The 21,332-nt window shown below is 36.5% G+C and overlaps 2 protein-coding genes across 6 annotated transcripts; one reads left to right on the top strand and one right to left on the bottom strand.

Moving 5' to 3' along the window:
* The first annotated feature begins 268 nt into the window (after nucleotides 1-268).
* On the top strand, nucleotides 269-2,912 carry LOC128887669 (uncharacterized). The gene is made up of 2 exons (XM_054143834.1): nucleotides 269-1,431; nucleotides 2,682-2,912. The coding sequence occupies exons 1-2, from the start codon at nucleotides 1,023-1,025 to the stop codon at nucleotides 2,774-2,776; spliced, it is 504 nt and encodes a 167-aa protein (XP_053999809.1). The 5' UTR covers nucleotides 269-1,022; the 3' UTR covers nucleotides 2,777-2,912.
* Nucleotides 2,913-3,044: 132 nt separating this feature from the next.
* LOC128887664 (uncharacterized) lies at nucleotides 3,045-9,634 on the bottom strand. Of its 5 annotated transcripts, none has more exons than XM_054143822.1 (18): nucleotides 9,052-9,634; nucleotides 8,316-8,433; nucleotides 8,099-8,238; nucleotides 7,934-8,032; nucleotides 7,745-7,858; nucleotides 7,564-7,665; nucleotides 7,321-7,482; nucleotides 6,949-7,248; nucleotides 6,632-6,883; nucleotides 6,421-6,553; nucleotides 6,216-6,356; nucleotides 5,714-6,146; nucleotides 4,853-4,972; nucleotides 4,519-4,773; nucleotides 4,256-4,430; nucleotides 3,860-4,048; nucleotides 3,671-3,790; nucleotides 3,045-3,595 (listed from the first exon to the last, which is right to left on the bottom strand). In XM_054143822.1, the coding sequence occupies exons 1-18, from the start codon at nucleotides 9,211-9,213 to the stop codon at nucleotides 3,494-3,496; spliced, it is 3,117 nt and encodes a 1,038-aa protein (XP_053999797.1). In that variant the 5' UTR covers nucleotides 9,214-9,634; the 3' UTR covers nucleotides 3,045-3,493. The 5 variants fall into 5 exon arrangements, with proteins under 5 accessions (XP_053999797.1, XP_053999795.1, XP_053999796.1 ...); XM_054143820.1 differs by having other exon boundaries at nucleotides 7,321-7,665; nucleotides 9,052-9,228; nucleotides 9,350-9,633; XM_054143821.1 differs by having other exon boundaries at nucleotides 5,714-6,113; nucleotides 7,321-7,665.
* Between the last annotated feature and the right edge of the window lie 11,698 nt (nucleotides 9,635-21,332).

Raw genomic sequence — 21,332 nt, 5'->3', positions numbered from 1 at the left:
CGCATTTACAGTAGAATCATCCTTCGAAAATACTTTTAAATGCTTGAGTCAGATGCTAACAAAAGAGCAATAAATTTCTGTGGGTGAGTCAATTGTTAGAAATAAGAATTGGTGGGGATTTAAAGAAACGAATTAAATCGAGCGATGATTGCCGAATGTTGTCGATTCGAAGTTCAAGTCTATTCGGTTTACAACCCGAACTTGTAATTCCAGATCGAGGATGCGGTCATAGAAAATTTCGCTCTCCACATACATACGTATGTATGCAATTCGCGTGTATGTCAGCTCGACCTTCGTACAGCTCAAGGAATCGAGAAATAAAACAAACGTGAATCTTTCCTTCTCGCTCTCGACACAAATGAGAATCTGTGTTGCTGGTAAGTAAACAGAATATGAACTTGGCTGGCGGTTATTTACTCTTGTAGGAATACAATTAGGCTGAATATGTAAACATTTAACTGCCAAGTTAAAACTGATAAGATTACAGGTATAAATACTGTTGTGAAAAAGCCGATACTTAATGTTCAAGAAAGCCAATGCTAGGTGTTGGAAACACCTAACGAAAACGATAGAACTACTCGAGTATCTGAACTGCAGTTACAAAAATACATATAAACGACAGTTGTCCAAGATCACATTTCGTTAACCGATAATTCGGATTTCAGCAGTGTTGAAGGCGGGAAAAGGCTAACGTTCGTTTTCTTTCTCGTTTCCCCGAAGCTGTCCGAAATGGCGAGTGACTACACATACACGCGGCGCGGGTGTGAATATGTATACAGAGGGGGAAATTCTCCATTGCATGCGTCCTCAAACTGGCAACTATACCCGAACGTTGCCGATTCACTGCTCGAGGGTATTCGGTTTAACGAACTACCATTCGTCGTTCGTCTCGTGAAGTGTTGACTTCGTCTCCGTTCTGTGGTGCTTTCTGTTTTCTTTTTTCTTCGCGTGATTAAACGTTATATATTTTCATACGTTCCCCAATCTAGTATCGATAGTCATTCACAATAGAAAGATTAAGCATGGCGGTAACAAGTGGTGCTATGTATAATCCGCGTAACGTCGTTCCATCGTTCATGTCGTCGAATACATATTACGGTTACGTGCCGCCTTATAGAAAAGAAAATCAACTAAACGGTGCACTCGAGCACGCGGAAGTTACCGAAACGTCGATGTTTGATCGCTGTTCTTACGATACAGCTATGGAAACCGACGATGACGGTTGCGATTATTCTGTGGCATCTCGCTATTTGAATAACGCTTCCGTAATTCTAGCGGCGCCAACACAGAGTCGATTGAAAACAAACGACCAGCAACAACACCGTGAACAACAGACGGCCCACGGCGACGCGGATACGCTTCAACGCAGGAACCGGAAGCGGTGCAACGGCGATCTCAGCCCCACCGCCGAGCTGAAAAAATTTCGTGAAGGTAGGAGAGAATTCGCAATTTCACTCATTCGAATACTTTCTGTGCGAAGGAAAAAGGGAGACGTCTTAGATCTCTATTTCCGTGGAGGTTACACAGAACCACGACCTCATCAGTTCATATTTGTACGTGATTCAAATAATCTTGTTAGAGGTCGTTGTTTCCTTCCTGCCCCCCTCTACTTTTTAGCGGGAGAATTTTTAAGCGCGTGAAAACATTTATTGTAACAGAGAAATATATAAAATGTTGAACAATCTGGCAAAAATAGTCATCGAAAAATAATCTATCTTCAACTTTTTTTTATATAATTTTACGTGGTTAATTTATAAATGAGAATTTTTCTTACCGAAAACCAAGTTTGATCAGTAAACGTTAACCGAAACAGTCAATAACGCATGCAATATGGTTATCGTCCGACTATTCTTAGTCGATGGAATGCATAAAATATTTTCGTTTATTTCTTAAATTTAATATTTGAAATTTTTATTGAAGCGAAAATACATATGTAACGGTACCAAACCTGCAAATCTGAACTATATTACAAATCCTTCTCAGCCTTCTAATCTAAATCTATGTTATTTCGTTCCTCGTTAAATCTTTTTCGTCCTTTCTCAGTTTCGATTCTAAACTATTCTTCTTTGATGACTTGATCTTTCTTAAAAATATCCAGAATGCTCTAGAAAGAACTCGAAAGTTAGGTGGCACGACTTTCTCATATTTATAAATGCAGTTATTTAATTAAAAGTCAAAATGTTCACGTGAGTAAATTCGGGACACGATATTAACAGGAAAATGTTGAAAAGAAAAGAAAATCATTTTTTGTTGCTGATTATATTTATCATTTTCCGAAAGGATTGATAAATTATTATACAAGAACATGAGTAAATGATGGTGTTACAATTTAATATCATTTTGACATTGTGTTTACTTCACTAATTGATAATAAAATGTATGAACTTCCGACCTTCCCTCTTGCGGGGACAAGATTGTATATTTACATGTGACCACAGAGATTTTCATCCGATCCTGGCATTAAATTTATTTTGAAGCTTAATGCATCCTGTCATCTTCTGTACCATGGCTAATGGTATATGCAATGGAAAGCACAGGTGCTAATATTTTTTCATAAACTAATGACACTTAGTAAGTTTGGTCTTTTTTTGATGGTAAGGACATAATTTGCTGACAAAATGGAAGACATAATAGGATATATCCAACTAAATTAGTCGATAATTCAATGGGTTTTCTTTCAGAGGCAGTGGTAACTACCATGCACACTGTGGTACAGGAAATACAAAGGACTATGGATTGGCCAAGGTGTCATATGAGTCAAAACTACTGCATTTGAATACAATTGACAAAAAATGCCTAGAACAATCCACGATTGTAAACAAGGGCTGCTGTTGGGCAGCAGGTAACCATAATCTATTAAATAATTCAGCTTGTAACCATTTATTGTCAAGCAATGGGTTTAAATCGATTGAAAGCAATGCAGAGTATGAGAAGATTTTATTTGAAACACATGGTTGCTCTATATATCACCTTCATCGGTTACAACTGCTTGATAATGACTGCACCGAGACAGAATTTTAAATAAGATATTTGACAATCATTTCTAATGTTTATATTTTTTGTATTTGTATTGTAAAGTGTATATTCATTATACATAAGTATGTCATTGCACTGTATTGTACGGTTAAAAATAAATATTTACTTTTCTAAGTTACAATTTTTATTTTAATCTAAATAATACATTACATGTAAAAAAAGCTTGAAATTGTAACTTTTATGTTTACAATTAAATTATCAACTTTTTAAAACGTACTTAAAACAACAATAGTACGATACTTCGGGAAACAATATTGGAATTCGATCTGAGATAAATAAATATGTGGCGCTTTTAACGCCATCGCATGCCTTTGTTTGAATAGATAAAAGGATAACCTAAAATATTTTGTAAAATAATCCGTCAGAATATAATTGTCCTCGTTTCTCGTATCTTCAACTTTTGCAGCCAGACTTTAAAGCTTATTCAAGCAATGCAGAAGTCATTACTTTTATTAAATTACTCTAATTCTACTTCACCATCAAATGTTGCTTGCATAGATATTACTGGTCCAGCTGCCTCCTCTTGACCTTGATCATTTTCGTCGTCATTATTAGAAGACTATAAAATTATAGTTCATTTATATTTCATATTATTTACTTCAATTCTCATTCAACCAAATTAGATCTAAATTACCTGTTGATTACCGGACGATTCAGGTCTAGACTGATCAGCTTCTGCCAAATCTTCATTGTAGCCTGGTTTACTAGCAGGTGTCGAAGGTAAAACATTCGTAGAATCAATTGAGGACGTTCCCTGTAGAAGGAATATCAAGTAATATCGTCTCTAGATACTGAACAATATTTTCTTATTAATACAACTTACTGGTATATCTAAATGATCTATCAACTGTGCATGGGCAGTTGGAGATGATGAACTTCCTGCTTGAGATGATACAACTAATTCTGCTTTAGATGACTGATTTTCTGTACCTAAACCTAATACTGCATCCACTTCAGAATCTTCGTCGCTAGACTGACAACTTTCACTAGCAGTTTGATCGGTTGTTTCGTTCTATAAAAGATTAAATAAGTATATGCGGCACGCAAATACTGTCTGGTATATCAAGGTGACTCATTTAAGATGGGCCACCTCGATAACTTACTTACTTTTGTCTCTCATCACAAGTAAATGAGTTATTCAGGTGACCTATCTTAAGTGTCTCACTCTGTTTATATACGTATAAATGTATGTATAAATATACACGAGAAGTGTACAAACCAATGGATTGCTTAGAGGTTGTATATCTTGTAAAGCACGTAACGATCTCAATAAACGAGGTCGCAATCTATGATCTTCACTTATAGTCTTAATTTCCCTTAATATAGTGGCTAAATAATCTGGTTGTTTTTTATTCGCGTAAATAAGTGAAGTTAACACTTCCTTCATCTCAGAGCTATATAATACATTTAATAATAAATATACTTGATTAAATTATTATTTGCAAAATAAAGAAATTGAAAAATAAATTAAAAAGAATTAACCTTAAAGTTTGAAACAGGTGTTCATCATGTATCATAGATGGTAACCGAAATGATGAGTGTGCTTCTTCCCAAAGATTATCAACTTGTGGTTGAGATACCTCGTTCGTTAAAATATTGCTACGTGCAACAGCATTCTCCCTTTCTTGTTGTTGTAAATTTGATTGTAATTGCAAATTCAAAGAATACTGAGCCTCTCCATTTAACGAAGACAGAGGTACATTATCAACTCCTTGCTCCCGATTACGTTTGTCTTTCCTTTGAGTAAAGTTCACAATGCATGAAAATAAAATCACATTTATATAGAGTTAGTGGGTGATTCATGTAAATTGCATACATAAGGGAGCTGTTCACGCTTGATACGGCATTTCCAGAAGACGTTGAATTCGCGATAGCTCCTGAAGTAGCGTCTGTCATAGTTTTTATACTTCCTGAGAGTAAGTTTTGTCTTGAATAGCTGAAAATGTAAAAATCAAACGTATAGTTACCATTTTCATCGTATAATCATTTTAAAGATATGCATACCATGCTGAAGGAAATGATATGGCTGATGGAACACAGGATATAAACAAAGGATAAAAAGAAACACACCAATGACACAGAGAATAAGGTGAATCCAGATATTGTTATTTTAGCATATATTGTTAGTCAGGGTCAAAATATTTCAAATCTATTTATCCTTAAACACAATGTATTACATACCCAGTTTACGTACCAAATATACTATCCTCATTTAGTTTCATATTCATTAACCATTGGACTATAGAATCAAAATCAATACAGATTTGACTTACGATATGGTTTAAACGAGGGTAGTAATAAGTAAAAAGTACAAGACAAAAAGTGCACAGGTAGACCGTGAAGTTTATTACTTTATGTAATGATACATTAGGTTTACACAAAGATGGAAGATGGGTGTGCACGATCTATCGAATTATAAAATATCTAAACTCATAGGTAAATGCCAAATCGTACTTTTTAACGATACCCAATCAGAAAGGAAAACAACATCATTTATTTTACATAATAAAAGATTTGTAGAACTCAACTTTATAAATCAGAAAATAAATCTATCAAATGATTACATAAGTGGAAAATCTCAGTTTGGTGTACGATACTTGTATCAATGTTGATAACACTTTCACAGCACTAGGACAAATGATAAAATTCATATCAGCATACATGTATATTCTATTACCTTCTGAAATTATCCCAATAGTTGTTTGCTCTGTTTCCTGGCGGTACTTGGTTATTCAGTTGTTGTTGTTGCTGTTGGGAATTTGCAGAAATCGTTGCAGCATTATGCGATAATGCGGGAGAAGAATTTGGCAATGATACCAGATTTGGTAGAGATGAACTTGGCGGTAGTGTAGAATCTACTGTTTCACCGAGATGGTGAGCATTACGACTTAAGTTAGAATATTCATCATTATTTTCACTGTTGTTACTTCGCTGTTGTAATTGATTTTGTCTCAATTGCGCTTGTAACTGAGTAACAGCTACACGCATAGCTTGTAATTCACGTTGCTGGGACCACAATAGTTGGCAACATTGTTGTAATGTTGTACCCATCATCTGAAGTTGTTGAGCTTGAGACCCTAACAATAATTGCCGATAATACTCTGATGAACCTAAATATATAAAAAGTACGTCGCATTTGTTGAAATTCTTTAATTTCTATTGGTGTTTATATACTTTACCATGTTGTATCTGATTCATCGGCGGTGGTGGGTATATCCACCAATTTCCATTGAATCCATTTTCGATTGCTGATGGTTGAGGTCCTATATCCATTAAATTTTCTGTGGATACGCCATCTACACTTTGATCATTGGACCCTCCTGTACTCCAAAAGATAAGTTTATAAATGATGACAATAAATACAAGACAGTTCATTTAATTTACCTATTGCTGCAGAAGAAGGCCAAACGTTAGCGGGAGTACTTGTATGACTAATATGCGAACTAGAGCTTCTATGACTATTTACATCGGTTGCTCCTCCCATATCGCGATTAACGCTAGATGATTGAGATGAATACTATTGTTTCAAAAAACAAAATCATATAAATATAAATTAATAATCCAGTTTCTCCACCATCCTTCATAAAATAGGTACCTTTCGCATAAGATCTTCAATTTGACGTCGTTTTCCTTGACCTGGCTGGGCTTCTGTGGTACTGTTATTATCTTGCTTTTTATCGGAAGTGACTGATGTTGTAAGTGATGGTAGAGGCGTCGAAGTTTGGAAAACGGATGTAGAATTAGACTGAGTTGTTGATGCCGCTAACAATGGTCGTTTCAATCGTTGTATTTCTGCTCTGGTTGTTTGTAACAAAGCAGATTGTTCTCGAAGTTCTTGCGTTACAGCCTATAATGTAAATTGTATATAACCTTAGTTTACAACACAACCTTTATTTACGTTTATGTTTTTACCTCGATGTCTTCAACCGTTGGTCTATCTCCCGTGTTTCTAATTTTGTCATGATTTATCTCATCAGTATCACTTTGACGTTCCATTGAAATATTCGTTCCATTTTCTTCTTCATTTGTGTCCATCGCAGCTGCAGTTTCACCGTTCATATCTACTTCCGGTTCAGGATCAGAATTAGAATCGAGACAATCACGAGCTCTTGTTATTTCTGCCATTAATGATTTTAAATGACTAAGTTGTGCTTTCATAGCTTCTAGTTCAGCAACTTTATCTCTTCCAACATTTCTTGAACCTTCGGAACTCTAAAGTACAGGATTGGTAATTATACATGACGTTTATAATTTTTAAGTAAATTCAAAAAATAATATACTAACACAACTACCCCTATCAGACATCTCTACAGCTTGTAGCTCAGCTACAAGATGGTCCATGTGTCTTTTCTTTGTTTGAAGTTGAGCCAGTTTTGCCGTTTCAGCTTCCAATTGCTCAACATTTACGGGTAATGTTTGGCTTAATGTGACTGCACTTTGATTTTCCTGTTGTATAAGAGCTTGTTGAGCTTGACGTGCTTCGCTTAATGTTTCTGACACACGTAATTGCATTCCAACTACACTAGCCTGATGTTTCAATAGGTGTGTAAGTTTCTTCTGTAATTCTTCGACTTTGCGTAGTTTCACTTCTCTGCTCGATTCGCCGTTTTCATCCCCATTTTCACCATTCTGAAAATGATTTTTTATGATTGATAGCACTATAAATTTATTTTATATGTTTCAAATTATTAAAGTATATATGAAATACCTCGCAGAATAGCCCAGGATTTTGATATTGCTCCAAGAGTCTGGACAGTTTTCTTTCACTGTCGTGAAGATCCTCTACCATAATACCTAACTTCTCATTTTGAGCTTGTGCACGCTGTAAATATAAAAAATATAATGTATACAAAAAAAAAAAAAACTTTATAAATTTAATCATTTTCTATAGACTTACGGGATCACTAGATTGATTAAGCGAATCCATCATTGTTGATGTAACTCTGATACACTCTCTGATCTCATTTAAACGAGATTCTACTTGGCTTCTATCAGGCTATAAATGTGTTAAAAAAATTATTCTAACATTTTATTTTGATAAAGATCAAAAGTGTTGTATTACCATTTTATCGACATTAGAAGGTTTTGTTCCTTGAAAACGTGGAGGGGATTGTGTTTGAGAATCAGTAGGTGGAACCATCTTTTGCCAGTATGTAAATTCTTCTGCCCTATAATTGTATGGTCGCCCGAAAGTGTAGGATGCTGTTATAATAACATATAGAAATTATTTAATAACAAGTTATAGAAGCATGAAAAGAAATGAATATTTAAATATTTACCAAATTCTGGTATATCTTGATAAGATGTCGATGGCACAGATGAATCGAATCTTGTATTACTATTTTTCGTTACTCTCAGGTGTTCCCTATCACTAACTGGTTTCCAGTCAAGTTGGTACTATAGGATGCAATTTATAAAATAAAAGAAACTGATTAGGTACACAGAAAAATAACTGAGATTTCTAGAAATGGTGAGTGAAATACTGTAACTCTACTGCTTCGAAGTAGGATTGTATCTGGATATGTATTCTTAGAAAGAACTTCCCCACTATTCAGCTATCTATTAATAGATTATCTTTTGAACTGCTATATACAGATGCTGCATGAAGTTTTCATTTAGAAAGTTCAAATTACATTAAATTTAGAAATACATTATATTTAATTATATAAATGGTTTTTTTACACTAATAAAATTAAATAGTAATATACAGATTGAACTGCAACCAAAGTATTTAAACTTATAAAAGATAGAGCAATGTTTAACTTATATATATATAATGTTTTCCTTTTTTAAAAAGTGGTTTAGGTCTATGATACTGAATATGATATGTTACTGAAGAAGATCCAAGTAAAAAATCAGAATGTATAACTGGCCTAAGAATGTTATCAAGAATATAGTTAAACTATGTTTAAATGACTAATTGTTTATTTGTAACTTAAAAATAATTCAGTACATAATAACAAATAACTTGCAATAAGAAGCAAAGGTATTATACATATTTTTTAATCAGTTTACCAAATTGTTAGAGTGCTGTGCATGTCCGTGATAACTAGAATGGTTTGCAAATTGATTGGCAGCTGATTGTTCTCTGTTTCTATCGTTTCTCCTATTACTTTTTGGTAGAGTACCCGTGTTGCGTGGACCATGATTAATACCAGATGACATTTTTTTTTTCATTGAAAGATTCTTACACTGTTGAAAAAGTATTTTTCTTTGTTTGTTGACTTTTCACTGTTAACCTTGTTGCACAATTTTTAACGCGACATCGTGTTGGAAAAACGTGACTCTCCACGAGTAAAAGAGTGTCATTTACCTGGATCTATTATAGAGCCGATTAGACGAGATGTTGCATTGCGAATATGTAATAAATAACTGAATCGATGCTCGTTCTAACAAATGTTATGAGCAAGGCGGTAGTATAAAAGTATGAATCGGTATTCACGAGACTCTTACGTCAAAATACTTGGCAGACTAATAAAAAGAATTGGATACTATAAATAAGTTAGGCCATTGACGCATTTATCGCAATGATTATAAAGATATATCGGTTGTAGAGTCAAAACCACTCTTGCTTACTTGTGGCTACGGCCATTTTTAAATGCTTGTTTGACATGTTGTTTGGTTGTTAAAACAAGATATGCGTTTAAATGTATCGCACAGTCAATGAAACAATTTTACAGTTATTCGATTGAAAACAATTTGTTTAATGCAGGAAGAGAAATAAGGAATTCCTTTAATTGTTTATATTACATCTCATCGTTCACGATAGACTTCAAGATAGATTCTGTATATTCGGAAAAATATGAGAAACTATTGTTATTCTTGTATGAATTATTCGTCATCGATAACTAGAAATGTTATTAATATCATATAGTTGTAATACGTCATTTTGGTTATTTTTTCATTGATTTGTTTATAGACAGTTCCATATCAATTTTGCGCCAGTCGCATTGGTTAACGACGCCACCTATCGCTATTACAAGTGTTCCTTTTTATCTTATCGAGTAGTTGGACCATAATTTTGATTTTGTAAACGTCGAAACAGTGGAGAAATAAAGAATAATTATCGTAAAGATATATTTCATGGATCAGTTTATATAATTAGAAACGACATATTACATTAAGAGGTCGATAAATGATAATTTATCTCGTAAATTTTGTTTGTGAAAAAATCGGACGGTGCTCCCTAAACCTACGCATCCTTAGGTTTAATTTACCTTAATCCTAAACTCGACTCTGTCATTACTATTTAACATTTAAATAAATAGAAAAAAGAGATCTGTAATACCGATTCAGTAAGAAACCGCAGTGCACATTAGTTGCACGAGTATTCCGCGTTCCTACAGACAGCGCTGTTATCAGTACGTGGCGATACCTGCCGATAGAAAGTGGCATTAATCTGAGCGCACCGCGCCATGACACTCGCGGTTGGACGCTGCGTTTCGCGCCCATGGCCCGAGGGGTTAATAATAAATAACCGATTCCGTCACATGTGCGCTACTCCTACGTGCTTTACATCCAGTCTTTAGAATCTAGGCAGCGCCTATGACAGACGACGTAGGCTTCGATGGTGTCGCGCACGCGGCTCCTAACATTTTCTCAAAGTATCGCTTGCGAGCTACCGATTCACGCAAATCCCTGAAGCGTTTCAAAAAGAAAGAGAGAGTCAAATAAAGGTCGAAAGCAGCCACAACAACGCTACTTTTGTATCGGCGTTGACGATCGGTCGATCGTCACCTCAGTTCACCGTATGTTCTCACTGCATCGAACCTGGGTAATATACTGTTTCGTTCGAAACCAGTTTACCCGAGTGCAGAACGGGTGTGTACTAGTGATTTCATTTCGCGTGTGAGTGCATGCTGTGTAGCTCCCTTGGAGTTTACTTGGATTTATCTCCTGACGCTGTGAAATGCTGACAAGCTGGCAACATGAATGCGGCAGTATAGTTCATACGGATACACGGCTCGGTACCTGTAAGTACGCTACATCAGATATTTCGTCGTCCTATTGCGAAGGACCGCGTACAGAAAACGTTAGAGGTTATATCGTCGCATTTGAAGTTCACGGAAAACAATAGTACGGGCAGAGTATCAAATCATAGCATCACGATAGCAACGTGATCTTTACACACGTGCATATTTTACGAGAACTCTTCGTACCTGTATGATTACAAAATTTAATACGCTCGGAATTTTTTCAATTTTTAAAACGTTTTTTTTCCGCAAGGATTCTTCGTATCTGCGTAACTAGAAAATGTAATACAGTAAGAATTTATCAGCTTTAGGTTTCGTATAGATGCAAAAGTATTTAAGATGTTTGTCTTCCTCGATCAACCGTTCTTATTCCACAGTGTGGGATAGAGTGAAAATATTCGTACCATTTTAAAATCGTGGGTTTGAGTACACACGAAAATGATTTTTCTCCGAATAGAAATGTCAAAAGTGAAACGTCGAGTGAACACAACACGAATAAATTTTCTCCTATAACTCACATAATTTTTATTCAACGAATAACGGATCAAAAATCGTGTACTTTTTATTCGTTCGTAGATGAAACCGGTGTATTTTAATTATCCATGTATTAGTCGAATCAAATTTTACTACGTAGCTTCACGTTCGACATCGCATCTGCGAAGAACTCGATGACGACAGACACAATAACACAAATTAAAGACAGTTGCACTTGACACGGAATTAGAATCTGTTCTTGTATGTTCGTGCTGTTCGCGCATTGTCCCTAATTTCTATAATGATTGTCCAAGGACACGCACGACGTGAAAACTATTAGAACAATTTTCTCGACGGATCGTTGAACGTCATCGACGAGGATATCACGGTAGTGCTAATGTCACTTATATTTATGGATTATGGCCCAAGGTATATCCGTTGCACTTAAGTTTGACTACTTGTTGCATAATGCACCGATCACAGTGACCTAACGCAACTACCTTTGCAACGTCTTGATGCGTTTCCTTATCTCGTATCGGTGTCCATCGCTGGTCAGACAGGTGTGCCGGAGACACCCGTTACATGTTCGTGTACGTACGAAAAGTCGATACCTTTCGTTTCTTTCATTCAACAATATGGACTTGATGGCCTTGCGGTAATTTCACCTCGAATGATCGATAAACACGGTAGCGTGTTAATACTAAGTACTGGGGTCGATTCACGCTAGCGTCTGTCCACTTCTCGTTCTCGCGGGTTGCAAAAATCGCTGACTCGTTCGTTCATTAAATACGGAAGCGCACTTAACCTAAAAGGGGGTCCGAGGTAAACGTCCTCTCGAGGGCCCTCTCGCGCACAATTGGCAAGTAGAAGAAAACCGATTCCGCGAAAAGGCAACTTTACGTTGTATTGAATTGGATATCGATCGGTACATCGTTGTAGTCTCAAAGTGCGCTGAGCATTGGGGTAATAATAAATGTCCTGTTTCGCTTAAAATTGTATATTTTATGTAGCACAGGACTTGTTTCCTCTAAGTATCAAGGATGTGAACCGAAACGTAATTCACACGATTGAACCGGTTCGTAGTTGTTTCGGTTACAAGAACTGAAATCTTTGAAGTGAAATTGGAGCCGAAGTAAAATTGGAGCGAAATAGTGAATTTCGCTCCAGCTTCGAACACCGAAATGGTTTCACTCCGAACTGAACTAACCAAGGATGTGAACCGAAACGTAATTCACATGACTGAACCGGTTCGTAGTTGTTTCGGTTACAAGAACCGAAATCTTTGGAGTGAAATTGGAAGTGAATTGATTCTTTGGAGCAAAATTGGAGCCGAAGTAAAATTGAAACGAAATTGTTTGAACCGTAATGCATTGTGCAGCCGTTTAAAAGAACGAATACATATGCGCGCCGTGCAATTTCATGATTTATTGAAATTAAATAATAACTAGCTGGTTATTGTTGCTCGCTCGCTTAATTCATATAGCTATTCATGTTTATTTTGTTTGCGACCCTTTACGGGCCACACAAGGAACTTCCTGATTTCCGTTTACAGTGCCATCTATTGCGAATAAAAAAAAATGTTTAAAACTAGCGTTTCGAAAAGGTCTCATAGCCAGCTTTCACAGTGCATGATAAAAAATGAGATGTTCCGTTAAAAAAATCATGTTGACCTTGACGTGACTTTGACCAGTCCTTTGAAGGTCAAACGGACACGATCATTCAATAGAATTTTTGATACCCTAAAACATTTCCCTAAACCATATTTCTCACAAATGTTCCATTTTGGAAATATTTGACTGTTTCCATACTTTTGGAGTACCCTGTATGTATATATACATGTATTATACCTATACGTATAAATATAATAATAATAATATATGTATATATATTATTTATTTCCGTTTAGTTATTCACTCATAAATTTATATTCTCCCATCTAGATTGCGTTATTGAGTTGTTTTTTTTTTTTAAACTAAAAAACTACTGGACCGAATTAGAACAAAATCTAATCAGCTCTAAGTTAGATTGATACATATCGATTGCATCATCGATCATTTTGATCTCGCTATTAGTTTTTTAGAAAACGTTAACGAAAAATTTGTTTACATTTGTACATACATACGCACATACACACACACACGCACACACGAACAATTTGTTAAAAATAGGCTAAAATTCCTCCAATGACCTTGAAACATGGAGGTCTGCTAAAAAATTAATTTTTCATTTTAGGGGCAAATACAATAAAATCTCTATAAATCGGGAAGTTAATAATAATTAAATGAAATAAAAATCATCACAGCAATATTTTATACATAACTAATGTATATAATGTTTAAAAATAATTATTACTTTATAGTTTTATTAGATTATCGAGATCTCAACGCCGGCCGGTAACGCATGTGTGTTCGTTCTTGTAAACGGCTGCCAGACCGATTTAACACCACTTACAGTTTGCCAGACCAAATTTTGTTAACCCTATGTATTACATATTGTTTATACAAAAAGTTTCAGAAATAATGATTTCAGTCAAACTACTTCGTTTTTCCGACAACGTTTTCCAACTGCCAGACTCGTTTAGCATCGCTTACAATCTGCCAGACCAACTTTTTTATGCAATTTGGTATGTCACCAATACACGCTAAAAATGTCAGTAGTAATGATTTTGGCCAAAAATCAAATTATTATAATAGGCCATAGTGAAGCGTTGCACCACTGAATTCATGCCAGACCAAGCATATCTGAACTAGGGAGACATACCATCTTCGGAAAACAGGTTCATTTGTGTAATGAAATGAGTCGTCCATTTCTGTCGCGGGCTCTCGGACCATAAGCTCTGGAGCTTGTAAACGTCCGAGCCATAGCTATTACTAGATATTTTTGTTTTAATTTTTCAGGAACAAAGGAAATGTTTCTTCTATGTTTCTAAATACGAGACTGAAGCCTCATTAACCTCATGGTAGAGAAATCCGCCTCTGAGCATGTGGATTACTGAGATTCAGATACTAGAGATTCTGCTATGCTTTTAAACTCGCCTGTTAGAGGATTAGAGCGCATTATACTTATCGCATAATCGTCGAGGCGTTGATTAAATTGGGCGTTGTTCAGTCAGCGATGCAACACGGAACGAATTCTCCCTCACGTGAGCCGCATATGCCTCTGAACGTTGGCCAGATTTTCGTTTCGTTCGTCCCAATTTCATAGGGTTATTTCTGTGAAGAACGGGGACAGCTTTTGTTTCACCCACCCCACCTCTACCCCCACCTTCTAAATTCTAGCAAATTTATTCCGATGTCATAAAAATCTGCTTGGCAAAAATTCCGCCTCCAATCGTAAAGTCGCTTTCCGTCGAGGAGGTACTAAACGGATCGTGCCAACTGATGTTATCGCGATCTACTTGGAAGAGCTGCGCGTAACGTTATCAAAAGAGTGATCGGCTCTGTGGATGATCGTTTATTAGAATTACATTTGCGATCGAGTCACTCGATTCTTGGAGCAATCAGAAACGAAATTTAATATGCCATCGATCCTTATACAGAGTGTCCCTTCTTAATCCTTTGGCTGGGATTATCGACGTTAAGGGGTTAGTCGCAGTCAAGAAGAGGAAAAAACGACATTTCTTTGTGATTTTTTTTTTAGTTATTAAATAATAATTTGCATAAATAACAATTAAGTATATTATAAAGAAAAAATATATTATATTTTGTTTTAAGAAACGTTTAATTCATATCGTCGTAACAGCCGATGACGTAGACGATGATTTAAAAACATAGGTTTGCGGTGAGCAAGATTTCTCTACACTGGTTTACCTGAAAACAAAAGCAAAGGTAGATTTCGATAATAGATCAGTCTAGCGGGTCCCTGAACGAAGGATTTTGGAAAAAATTAATTTAAAACAAGATGGCGAACATTTGAAGTTGATTTTCAATTTTTTCACTAAAACTAAGCGATTCAATACAGGATAGAAAAAAACGTATACAAGAAAATAAAAAATCCTTCGATCAGAGACCCGTTAGTCTAATATATTTTCTAAATCTACCTTTAGTTTTGTTTTCAGGTGCACCAGTTTGAAGAAATCTTGCTCACCGCAAGCCAAGTGACCACTCACGCCATCGCCTGTTATGACGAAATGAATTAACCTTTTTTTAAAACAAAAATTCTTTAATAGTTCTTTAAGGCATACTTTGTAATATATTTACATTTCATTAATAAAAATTATTATTTAATATCTTAAAAAAACACACACAAGTAACTGTCCGTTTCCATTTTCCTGAATGCGACTAACCCCTTAAAGAAATCGAAGCTTTAGAGGTCGATGAATTCCTTTTGACATAGGATGCACGCATACCTAAATAAAGATAGAGGGTTTTCCAACACGCAATTCAGAATTTTGTTTCTATAGACCCTTTCGGAAAACCTTTTATACAGGGTGTTCAAAAAAAAGCATTCAATGTTTATATGATGTATAGGGCATACTGTACTGAGTAAAAAAGCTTTACTAAACATAAGTCCAAAGGTCAACCGTTTCTGAGATATAAACACTTTTGTTTGCTAATATCATGATTTACTTACTACTGGGTTTTCGATATTTATAGATTTTCCACGTGTCCGCTCATTTCTGTATACGAAATTGAAAAAAATGAAATTGACGAAATTGTCGGCACTTGAATGGGAACATTCAGAACGCAATTTATAAACACTGACATAAACATCGCATGCGATGGAAGCAGGTAAGTCAATCATGATACTAGCAAACAAAAATCTTTATATCTCAGAAACGGTTTACCTTTGGACCTATGTTTACTAAAGCTTTTTTACTCAGTACAGAGTGTGCCCTATACACCATATAAATATTGAATGCTTTTCTTTGAACGCCCTGTATAGTTTCATGAAATATTAGGGGGACCAAAATGTAATGTCGTATCTTTTACATTGAATTCAAACAAATAAATTTATAACAAGTTTTTATTTTTAATCAATTATGTAATCGCCCTCGTTATCAACAACCTTTCGTTATCTAGCGTGCAAATTTTCAATATCTGATCGATAAAAATCAACTGGTATACAATGAGCTGATATATGATAAACAAGTATTGACATTCACAGAAACGACATTACTTTCTGGTCCACCTAATAAAAGTTCCGTTTGAAACATTTTTGGGAACGGCCTACAATTCGTTTTAGAAGATAACTGCATTTAAAGATTAATTCTCTGTTCATGCAGAGCGAACGTCTTCCTTCTGACGTTAATTTGATATATTCGCCCGAACAGGTTGTTCAACGTTCAAAGGAATGGCATTTGGCTCTGATTAACTGATGCGTGCGTTACACATGCGTGCAAATACAATCTGTTCCAAAGTGATTCGCGGATGCATGGCTGCGTCGACAACTCGAAAACTCTGGTCGGTGCCAATTACAAAAACGTGATTTGGAAGCACGCCCGCACGCGTGATTAAAATGAAATTCACCGGCATCGTTTGCTCCTGGACACAGATATTTATTGTTGATTAAATGTCTGCCAACACGATCACGATGTTACGCGTCCGACGAAGCGCGAATGGTATGTCGCGTGTTGGATTCGTTTGATACAAGAATATTCGATGAAAACTAATTATTTAAGAAACACGCTAAATGCAGAATTTTAATTTAGGATTAGGAGCAAAAATTAGGATTTTAATTTTATAATTAAATTGTATTTTAGTATAAATCAATGAAAATTTACTTGGATAACTGTTGAATCGTGTGAATGCCGCAGAGGAATCGTTAGACGTTTATCCATTTTTCAAATTAAATTGTCCCTATCCCTTGTTAGATAAATAAGGATCTCTAAATATCAATTCAATGATAAATAGGACAATTTTATTTCACTACGCAATGCGAGTCATGTTTGATCTTGATGTGCTTAGGTTGATATCAATGTATATTCACGATAAGTCGCAGATTATCTGGTGTACTTTTCAGAAACGGTGGTACATTTTTATCTAAATGTACTAAGAACATTTGAAAAGAAAGCTTCAGGGAAACATATTTGAATTGCGCTAGCGTGAGTATATCCAGTATAATTACCATCAAAGTTTCCTGGACTTCCTGGCCTCCGATTACAAAAAGTTGAGTAATTCTTTGATACGCCGATAGGAAAACGTACGAACCCCCATTTTCAGGAGGGTGCGGCATCACGTGTATCTTATCGATAAATCGACGGTGTTCTCGATCGCAAACACGTAACCTAGCCCATGGATCGCATATACGTATATAACCCACACCTTTTTACGTACGCACCCACAAAGGCCGCTCCTCCTTGCCACGCGATTCCCCCAAGTTATCTGCTTTCGTTCGCGATTTCAAGAACGGTTCCATCCGCGAGCCAATTACGAGAAACACGCGACTTTCTGGTGACTCGCCCTTTCACTCTAATTTGCTAACATCTACGTTTGCATTCCAACGCTGTCTACGCCATTCATGCGAAACTTTCGATATGAAATATGCATGGGAGAAAGATCAGTCCTGAGAGGAATTGCGAATTGTATTGGGTCAGACGTTCTTTACGTTAGAATTCATCAGATCTGATGGTAAATGCTATAGCCCAGCTTACTGGAACCTGAGTCAGTTATTCATGTTGTTTTTATGGAAAATGAAAAATGAAAAATTTCCTTAGTGAAAATGGTTTGGTTTGAAACGATTGTAAACATTTAAAAGATATCGTTTTCGCGTAGATGAAAACTCCCAAGCTCCGAAATAAAAAATTGATGGGTTAAAGAATCCTCTATTGGAGGTTTAATAACTGTTATAGCGTTCTGTTTGGCGTGGAATGACCCGATGCATGTTGGATGAGAACTTCTCGATGAAAGTGTAAAGACACGATGCACGGAAAAATCGATGAACGTGATGACACCCCAGAGGATTGACATTTCCACCGATAGGTCTAAAGCACATACAACGTCCTTACCCCCTTAAAGGGCGATTCCTGGTAATAAAGGTTCTAACGTCGAGGTCGGTGTATTTCCGTCGAACTCCGACGGAGAGGTATCTTATTATCCAGAATCGATAAGATTCAATTACTAAACGACTTCTTGATCATTTCTACGAAGTTTCGGAATCGATTTACGTTCATTATAAATACCCTCTTGCATTCCATGCTATTATCTTTTTTTTTAATACTAAGTCGGCTTACATCATATTGCGCGTCGATAATCTTATCTTCGATAGTTCTAGGTCACCGATGACAACTTCGCGTGTACAATGGGTTGAATTTCGTTTTTCAATCGGAAACTCCGTTAGAAAATAAAATAACGTTTAAAGAACGACAATTTTCATTTGATGAATAAATATCCTCTCCTAGATACATCGAATATTAAGACTTATGTTTCTATTAAGGTACATAAATTTGGTTTGCAGCAAATACTATGAAATGCTGAGAATCCACACTGAATATGTATGGTGTACTTCGCTTTTGTAAGTAATTCGTAAAAGGAAAATACCCTGGGGGTGTTTAATTAACAATATAAATTCCGGAAAACTGGGATGTATCGAAAATAGGTCGACGAGATCAGATCTTCTCGCTGTTATTCCAAGTTTGTATTTACTTTCGCGTTTATTTTGCATACTGTGCTTTTTCACGTGTTTGCTCGTTCTGACTCTCGATGAAAATATTTTTCAATTTTTAGAACGCAATATGATACCAGTCGATCGTGTGTCATTATTATTAAAACGACCGTGTAGGCACGCCACTCGAAATAATGAAAGAGCTTCGTGCTCAGGAATTAATCGGATCGGGAATTGGAGGAGCGCTCTCGTGATTTTTTTTTTTTTTTTTTTTTTTAAATATATGAATTTAATTATCGACGGCGTGAAAAAAATATTCTTCTAATTTTATCAACTCGTTTCGTTTTTGGAAAACACGAAGAAACGAAAGTCCAGGATTCTATTTAGAATCTAAAATAGGCCATGAAAACGCTGAAGTATAGAAATATGCAACGTGTGCACAAATAATCGAAGACTAGGAATTCGAATCGGTTTCCTAACGCCAGAAATAATCAGGGTGATCATGTTACGCGGTTAAACACACGTGTTAGACGAGCGAGTGTGCGCGGTATTCCACTGGATACTCGTTACGGTAATCGAATGGAGATTCCTATTAAACACGTTACAAAAATTCAAGTACTTCTTTTAAAAATCGAAATTCTAATTTCTGCCGTGCGTCGATAATAAAATAAATCCCAAAATTGCTGCTGTTAAATCGACTGTCTCAAGTGAATACAACTTTTATATTTCACCTGGTACATCGTAAAAGATAAATCAAAATTAACGTACTCTGTGAACATCATCGATTCAATCAGTTTTAATCTCAATTTATCTACTCGATCTTTTATTTGTATTACTAAGCCGTTCACATCACCGAAGCCACATTCAATCGCATACTATCACAGGGAAGGCGTTAATTATTTGACTGAATCGGTAAACGCCGCATAATTTCCAGATTGTCCCCCAAAGTATTCAAAATTGCCAACGTACCCCGTGCTGGGAAACGGTGTGCCAATATTTAATTAAACACCTTCCTGATTTGTAATCCTCCTCCTTAATTAACAGGGAAGGCACCGTAATGAACCGCGATCGGAGTTGGATCCGTTTCGTTCGGTTGTCCGTAATCTTCAGCAGCACGTGTTTCACCCATATGAGATTAAGTGTACGTCGAGCGCGTAACGGTTGAAATCACGTTGCGGTCTAATTTGTCGAATCAATCGCGGGTACGTCGAAGAGGGGGGGGGGGGGAGGCAAGTGGCACGCGCAAAACTTCGCGGGTGGTTTATAGCGGGCAGAGGAGAGAGAGTCGACGCGTCTCTCAGGTAAGAGTGTACATGCGTGGTCTCGTCGGCATGGAAATCCACCTCCAGGAACGAAAGACAAAGGACTATAGTTCACGTGCACGTGTGACGAACGAAGGAACACAGAGGAAGACGAGTGAAGTTGATAGATAGTCAAAGATGGACAAGCACGGTCGTTTTATTCGAATAATATGTAGTAACGTTTATCCCATTCTATCGTTCTTCCAATATTTATTCAACTTCGATTAATAGTTCCAATGTTCGTTTAAACAGTGATATGCGAAGTTTATTTCTTTTGAGATTTGTGTATGGGCTCGATCGTGACTCACCCCTGCGCGGTGTTGTTCATCGAAGTCGGGAAGTCGTGATCGTCGAACTTTAAGAATCGATGCACAGTGATTGCAAGAGTGATTCTTCGCAGAGTGCGAGATGTATTGCAGAGGGAAGGAAAGTTCGGACCCTGGTTGACTTTAGAATGTCCTCGATGGGGTCCAGTGAACCCTGGTCTGTTTTCTCGTGTTTACATCCTTCGGTGAGAGTGACATTTTCATCATCTGGAAAACTCTTTACCCAGTCTCCATCGTAGCATTTCGTTCCAAACACACTGGTCAGCTGTTCAGCTAACTCAAGCGTATAATCCCCAGCAGGACTCGAGATTGCATCCAGGACTGATCTTCCCTTCTCTCATCAATACAACTTCGAGTATAGTCAACCTACTAGATTCTTCCCACGATGCAGCGTTTCACGGTTTTCGCGTGGAAAATAGATTAGAAGCATAAAAGTCGCCATCACGTGAAGCTTATCGGCGTAAAATATTATAATGCGCCCGTTGGCCGACCGATTTCTATCTGAAACGACATTTTTATGAGAAAGGCCCACGCCATAAGCGTTTCTCTCGAGACCCTCGTCCTTCGGAAAATCTCGTTCAATTATTTTTTGTTCCGCAACTTAGCCTCGCTTCGTGTCCTCGTTTCGAGAAAATCGTTTGAAAGGGAATAGGAAGTTTGTTTACGTTAGTTCAACGTTT

The sequence above is a fragment of the Hylaeus anthracinus genome, unplaced genomic scaffold (genome assembly GCF_026225885.1).
Source record: "Hylaeus anthracinus isolate JK02 unplaced genomic scaffold, UHH_iyHylAnth1.0_haploid 11989, whole genome shotgun sequence".
NCBI classification, from domain to species: Eukaryota; Metazoa; Arthropoda; class Insecta; order Hymenoptera; family Colletidae; genus Hylaeus; species Hylaeus anthracinus.
This window is presented reverse-complemented; position numbering and strand designations above follow the sequence as displayed.

What these genes read in the sequence shown, in the direction of transcription:
- LOC128887664 (XM_054143820.1), bottom strand. Translation starts at nt 9,213, where the DNA reads ATGAAAAAAAAAATGTCATCTGGTATTAATCATGGTCCACGCAACACG. An exon ending in TCAAGATATACCAGAATTTG is followed by an intron (nt 8,239 to 8,315) that starts GTAAATATTTAA and finishes TTATTATAACAG; the next exon opens with CATCCTACACTTTCGGGCGA. An exon ending in GATGAATCAGATACAACATG is followed by an intron (nt 6,147 to 6,215) that starts GTAAAGTATATA and finishes TTATATATTTAG; the next exon opens with GTTCATCAGAGTATTATCGG.
- LOC128887669 (XM_054143834.1), top strand. Translation starts at nt 1,023, where the DNA reads ATGGCGGTAACAAGTGGTGCTATGTATAATCCGCGTAACGTCGTTCCA. An exon ending in GCTGAAAAAATTTCGTGAAG is followed by an intron (nt 1,432 to 2,681) that starts GTAGGAGAGAAT and finishes GTTTTCTTTCAG; the next exon opens with AGGCAGTGGTAACTACCATG.